The sequence below is a fragment of the Aptenodytes forsteri genome, unplaced genomic scaffold (assembly GCF_000699145.1).
Source record: "Aptenodytes forsteri isolate BGI_AS27 unplaced genomic scaffold, ASM69914v1 Scaffold94, whole genome shotgun sequence".
In the NCBI taxonomy this organism is placed as follows: domain Eukaryota; kingdom Metazoa; phylum Chordata; class Aves; order Sphenisciformes; family Spheniscidae; genus Aptenodytes; species Aptenodytes forsteri.
The window spans coordinates 8,653,460-8,659,805 of record NW_008795017.1 but is presented as its reverse complement, the minus strand read 5'-3'; the positions used below and the strand labels follow the sequence as shown (position 1 = coordinate 8,659,805).

General features: G+C 39.1%; 1 protein-coding gene across 1 annotated transcript in view; it reads left to right on the top strand.

Annotated features, from left to right (window-relative positions):
* TPO (thyroid peroxidase) overlaps positions 1 to 6,346 on the top strand; it is a 74,017-nt gene that overhangs the window by 40,272 nt on the left and 27,399 nt on the right. Inside the window, exon 7 of the mRNA XM_009275629.1 lies at positions 5,931 to 6,334. Within this exon, the coding sequence (XP_009273904.1) occupies positions 5,931 to 6,334 (404 nt within the window). The remainder of the gene's footprint in view (positions 1 to 5,930; positions 6,335 to 6,346) is intronic.

Here is a 6,346-nt window from a genome sequence, read left to right as displayed (position 1 = left end):
TGCTGGCCACACTGCTTTGGATGCAGCCCAGGATACGATTGGCCTTCTGGGCTGCGAGCGCACATTGCTGACTCATGTCCAGCTTTTCATCCAGCAGTACCCCCAAGTCCTTCTTGGCAGGGCTGCTCTCACTCCCTTCACCCCCCAGCCTGTATTGATACTGGGGGTTGCCCTGACCCAGGTGCAGGACCTTGCACTTGGCCTTGTTAATCCTCTTGAGGTTCACATGGGCCCACTTCTCGAGCTTGTCCAGGTCCCTCTGGATGGCATCCCATCCCTCTGGCATGTCAACCGCACCACTCAGCTTCTGTGTGTCATCTGCAAACTTTCTGAGGGTGCCCTCGATCTCACTATGTCATTGATGACGATATTAAACAGTACCGGTCCCAATGGATGGTTCTGATGGAATAAGTTCCATCAGAATAGAAAATATTTTCCCCTAGCAAACTGTAATTGATAAGTATGCCACAGTCTCCTCTTGCCTTAAATGCCTCATTCCACTTCCATTAAACATAAAGGAAAATATTCTGCTAACTGTAATGGGAACTGAATCAGGTCTTGTGTTGAAAGATGGCTCATCTTCCATTTGGTGAGACAATCTAAAACACAAGGAAGGCTAAGTGAAATTAATGACTGCCTGCAATTTTACCACAGGCAGGTGAATTTCTCTCTCACCCAGCAGATACGGACTGTTGAATGTTTGCAAGCATAGCTTGAGAGCATTCAGTAAGAGCACAGACTTCTTAAAGAATCACATTCCTAGGACACATATGAAGTATCAAGTTTGAGTGTCTGGGTAACCTGGTTTGGCCACAACAGCCCTAATTACAGCTATTCTTCCATAGTTCTGACAAAAATCTCAAATTTCTGTCTGGTGCAAGAAATTATTTACTCTGTTTATGCTGTTAAGTAATAGTCTTAGAAATGTTCTCATTTCCAAAGTCTTATCAGGAGACACAAGGGCAGAAGTCCATTCCCTGACCAGCAGTGCTTCACATGACGTGTGAAGGAGGTCGAGTGTGTCTCCACCATATGACACAAGGTGGCTATCTCTTGACTCCCATTTTTAAAAAATCAATTTGCTGTAGATATAAAACTGCAAAAGTCTTCTAAAGCTTGTGTTTTCTGTTTATGACATATTCTTTGAAGCAGTGCAATTAGTACTGATCTTTACGTGCAAAACTACCACATTTTTTATCAATAAATAGATTTTTCAATTGAGAAAATACTCAGACGGTTGCCCATAACTTGAATCAAATGTGGATCACAGGGACCATAGAAGCCTAATCACTGAACCCTGACTAGCAAGCCTGGAAATTCCATCTGCTTAAAAAGGAGGCAATTTAAGGGATCTTCTAAAAAGGACGCCAAGGCTAATATTATTCATGTGGCAGCGGCATTACGGTGCAGAGAGAAAGAAGCTGCACAGATCACCATGGCATATAGCCACAAGTGCCTCCTTCAGTGCTCTAAACAAGGGACATATTTTGGATTTCTATCTTGGAGCTGTGAAGAGATTCATCACAGAACATGTTTCAAGGATGCTCTTGAAAGCAAGTTACTTGTACTAAATCTAGCACTGAACATAGCCTAGGAGCTGCTCCTGCTCAGTGTAGACTAGCAGGGGAACAGGGTCAAGGCATACCCATGGTTACCTTTGGGAGTTAGTGTCTGAAACTCAGAATGGCCATGGGAGGACATATAAAGAGATTCAGACACAACCCTGTAAGTATTAGGTAAGTTTCCCAACTTGTGGATTCATTACCTGATCACAGTCCCATGAATCTTTCAGCTCCATTTTGTTATTTTTCTGTTGTTCACAGCTTAAAGAGGGACAGATATGAAGATGGTTGTTCTTTTTCTGTACTATGTCTAGTATTTTGTGACTGTTTTTGTGAAAGGCAAAGAATACACACTATATTAAAAAAAATAAATAAAGGAGGGGGCTTGTAGTTATTAGTGTGACAAGAGGAACTATTTTTTGAACACTGAAACAAAATGCTATTTCCCCCTAGAACTGATTTTCTTCCTGAAATCTTAAGTAAAGCTAATCTCCACCTATTAAATATTTGGAAAACAGCCACAGTTAGTTTTATACATTCATTTTGTGTATGAAGAAACGCTGGCTGGTTTCCAAAGACAGTGAAATCAATAGTATATTATCCAACAATATAAACAGAGATGCTGCAGTTTGCACTCTTGCTGTGTTCCTAGAACAGTGGCACCCAAGGGACAATCCACCCACTGAAAAGGACAACTGCGCTTAGAGCTATGCGCCCTCTCTGGGGGTTTCACTGGGGAAAGGGAGCTCCTGACTGTGCAGGTTAGGGAAGCTGTCTGGAAAATGTTCTGAGTCAGTGCAATTCAATGAAGGATTGAAAGCTGAGGTAGTGCATTAATATTAATAACAAGTGTAGGTAAATGATTCATAGGTTAGCAGGAACCATTATGATTTTCTATTCAGGACATTTTCATAATAAAGGCTATAGAATTTCACCCAGTGATTCTCACATTGAGCCTGTAGCTTCTGGTAGAGCCTGAACATTTTTTTCTGTATCTTTTCAGAATCCCATCATGTGGGAAAAAAAAAAAAGAGAAAAAAACCACTAGCTTTAGTTTATACTTCTTTTACAGCAGCCTGACACATGGAACAGGGTTGTGGACATAACCTGTCATTCCTCAGATGATTATTTCAGGTTAGGGGTGAGACATAATGAGGCATTAGCAAGACTTTCACAAGACAGCTACTGACTATTCAGTATTAATTGCATTGCTGACAATAAGTTAGACATGGCGCATGCACATAGTAAGATACAGTCCTGAAAAGCTTTCGGATACAGATAAGCTTTCAGTTAGTTCAGATACAAAATGATGGAAAAGAAACAGAGCCCCAGAAAAGTGAGGCGATTTGCAAAAGGTGACACGCAACATGACAGGTTACTGTCTCAGCTACAAATGGATCAGTCTGTGAACGCTCAACAACCAGCAAAGTCAGCCCCTGCCTTTTTCTTCTGTGTTTCAGAGGTAGCAGCTCACTGTCAGATGGGGTCATTGACTCTCTTCCGAGTTTCATGTCCACAAATAAACATGTTTTCCTTATTGGCAAACTTTCATAGACCATAAGCTATGTGCTCTTTTAAGTGTACAGCAAAAATCCTTTTACAAGGTCATTCCCCACAGAACAAATTCACAATAAGAAAGACTTTTCTTTAACTGAAATAACAGTTTAGACATTGTAGTACACTGAAACAATTAGTGCCTTTCATTTTCCTACACATGAAAGAATTTCACCATAAACAGGTTCGACCATGCATATATAACAGTTTAAATCAATGTGCAGCTATACTAGGAAAATTATTGTGGCCAGAGAGGGTTTTGTTGTGAGTTTTTTTCCTCTAGAATTATCCAAGGCAGAGAAAAAATTGATATGGATATTCTTCATTAGTTTGGGAGAAAAACGTGATTCTGTACCCATTTCAGCAGCAAAGGGTCTTTTTTTTCTCATATTATTTTTGATGTCATTTGAATAATAATGTAAGGAACCTCTCATTTGCAAATTCAGCTGCTGGCTGCACACTGCTTATCCCGTGAAAAGGGAAAGGGCTGCATTACACAGTTCTGCCAGCCCCTTAATATTCATTACTGCTGTTTTTCTCCACTGGGGCACAGAACGGTTTGAATTGAAATTGCAGAGGCAGTTAACTAAGCTTATTCAGTATGAACTTCATTCACTGTTGATATGTTTTGTTGTGAGCCTTGCTGTTTAACAACTTAAAGGCTGTTCATACATTTTTCCCCAGTGATACCTGAATTCTTCCAGGCTTTCCTGATAACTAGAAGCAGGAGGCACTCAAACACATACAATGCTGTGGCAGGTATTTGTAGTATGAGATGAGCTTCTTGCTTACCTTACCAGCTGAAGGGAAAAAAAAGTCACAGTAATAGCAAGAGACTTAATAATAGAGACAAATACTAAATAGAAAACCCAAGGCAGAGAAATTACTGATTTCAGCAATCAGTGAAAGAAAGAAAAAGGAAAAGAAATTATATACTTCCTTCAAAAATAACCTACTTTGATTTGTTAAAACCTAACTAGTAAAGAAATATTGGTAGAATTTCTTTGCCAAACAAAACTTGAAAACCAAATTAAACCCTTTCTTAACTTAAATGCCTTATTGGTATAAAATTCTACTGCCATGAGTTCTCAGTAGTAAGAAAATTTTACTTGATATAATAAATGAGGTAACGATGTTATTATATAAAGCTCTTGAATTCCTTTCCAAAGTTGCCTTGTTACTTTTACCCCCAATCTAATAATCTATATTTATTATCTATGACTATTTTATCTTCACAGACTGGTCTCTGTATTATTAGAAGTATGAAGAAGAAATTACAACATTTTATATAACACCTGAAGTATTCACTCTCTTCTGCCAAACAGTTTTCAAAAATTAAAAGCAAGATTAGAATACAAATAAAAAAGGTTAGTTCAGGTGTCTGTACAAAACATTTATTTTCTCTTAGTCAAATGTTTGAAGATTTTTTTTTCTGGGATATTTCAGCAGCTTTAGTAAGTGTTATCTGTTCCTATTTCATGTTGATCGATTGATAAGAAAACCCCAGTTTTATATTCCCTGAAACTCAGACTCCATGGTTTTTATAACATTTCTAATTGAGGTTAATCTTTTCTAAACTCTTGGAACTGACACGCTGTTATGGCTAGTTGATGGTGTACAATGCAGGGCTGTTAGAATTTGGAAATAATGTGCTTTTCAAAAAAACAGAGTTCATAAAGCCAAATGTGCATTAGACAACAAAGATAGATTTTAGTTATTTTGAAACCTGGCAGTTTTTGGTTTAGTGACGAACTCTATTCTTTGAAATAGAATTGATGTTCCGAGCTTTCCTTTTGGATATCCTATAATGTGAACAAAACCTTTCTCCTTCTTCCTTTCTATCCTCTTCCAAGATCTCTGCTGCTCTCCCCACATCTGTTAAGTTATTCATGCACCATTTTCAGTGCTCTCCTTGTGGCAAAGCTTCTAGCTGTCTGGTTTGGGCTGTATTTTCCCCTAAGACCCTTACCTATACGCCAAGATCTAATTTGATAATTCCCACACGTTTCTTCCATGCCCTTTACCTATATTTGGAGTAGCTGACTGTGCGACAGGTTGGTTCAGACTATATGAATGCTGCCTATCCAGCATCCACGCAAAGGCTGGATCACCATTTGACCTCAGTCTTTCGGCTGTGTGTGGGTCAAACCAATAAAGGACTGGGAAGTCTTTCATTTGGCAAAGGCTATGTTCAGCCTTTACTTCTTATAATGACAGACAGAATTTAAAACTCGTAAGACAGCTGTCGCTGTAAAATAATGTGGGGGAAGTGTTGTGGGGGACTGGCAGAAAGCAGAGTGAATAATTACATATGCCTTTTTTAGTTAGGAAACTGGATTAAAATTAGGTATCGAAACAAAACTTTTACAGCGCGCTGCTGCAGACATTGAAACTCTTCATTACATTTTTATGTATACATATAAACTTGCTGTTTCACTTGGTGTTCAGTAGAACATAATTTGACCAGATGTTCACATCTTCACTATGATACATTTCATGATGAATTTTGATTGTGAAGCCAGGCTAATTTAGGTGTAGATCTATGCAAAAAAGGTTACATCAGTAGCTTGCTCTTATGACAGAGTGAAGGTTTTGGGGTTTATTTCTGTCTTTTCTTAAAAAGGGTTAAATAATGTCTTCGCTTAAATCCAAAGGAAAACAGTCTCTACAGGTTTAGAATATGTCACTCCAGTAGATGAGATCTGAACAACTGAAAACTGAGACAGAAGATGGAAATATTTACACAAGCCTTAATTCCATATCCACAGCTGTTACCTTCACCTCAGAAAATACATGTGTTTTTTTTTTATGCAGGTGACCACCAATGATACATTAACTGCAGGGATGAATTGCCTGCCGTTCTACCGCTCATCTCCTGCGTGCGGCACTGGTAATCATGGTATTTTCTCTGGAAATCTATCAGCGCTAAATCCAAGACAACAGATCAATGGCTTAACTTCTTTCCTTGATGCTTCTACCGTCTATGGCAGTACCCCTGTTGTTGAAAACAAACTGAGGAATTTAACAAGCAAAGAAGGCCTTCTTAGAGTAAACGTTAAATATTATGATAACCATCGGGAATACCTGCCTTTTACAGACCAGATCCCATCACCCTGCGCACAGGACTCGAATGCGAGTGAAGGTGAGAGGATTGAATGCTTTATGGCTGGGGACAGCCGATCCAGCGAGGTCACATCTCTGGCAGCTATGCACACGCTGTGCTGAGAGAG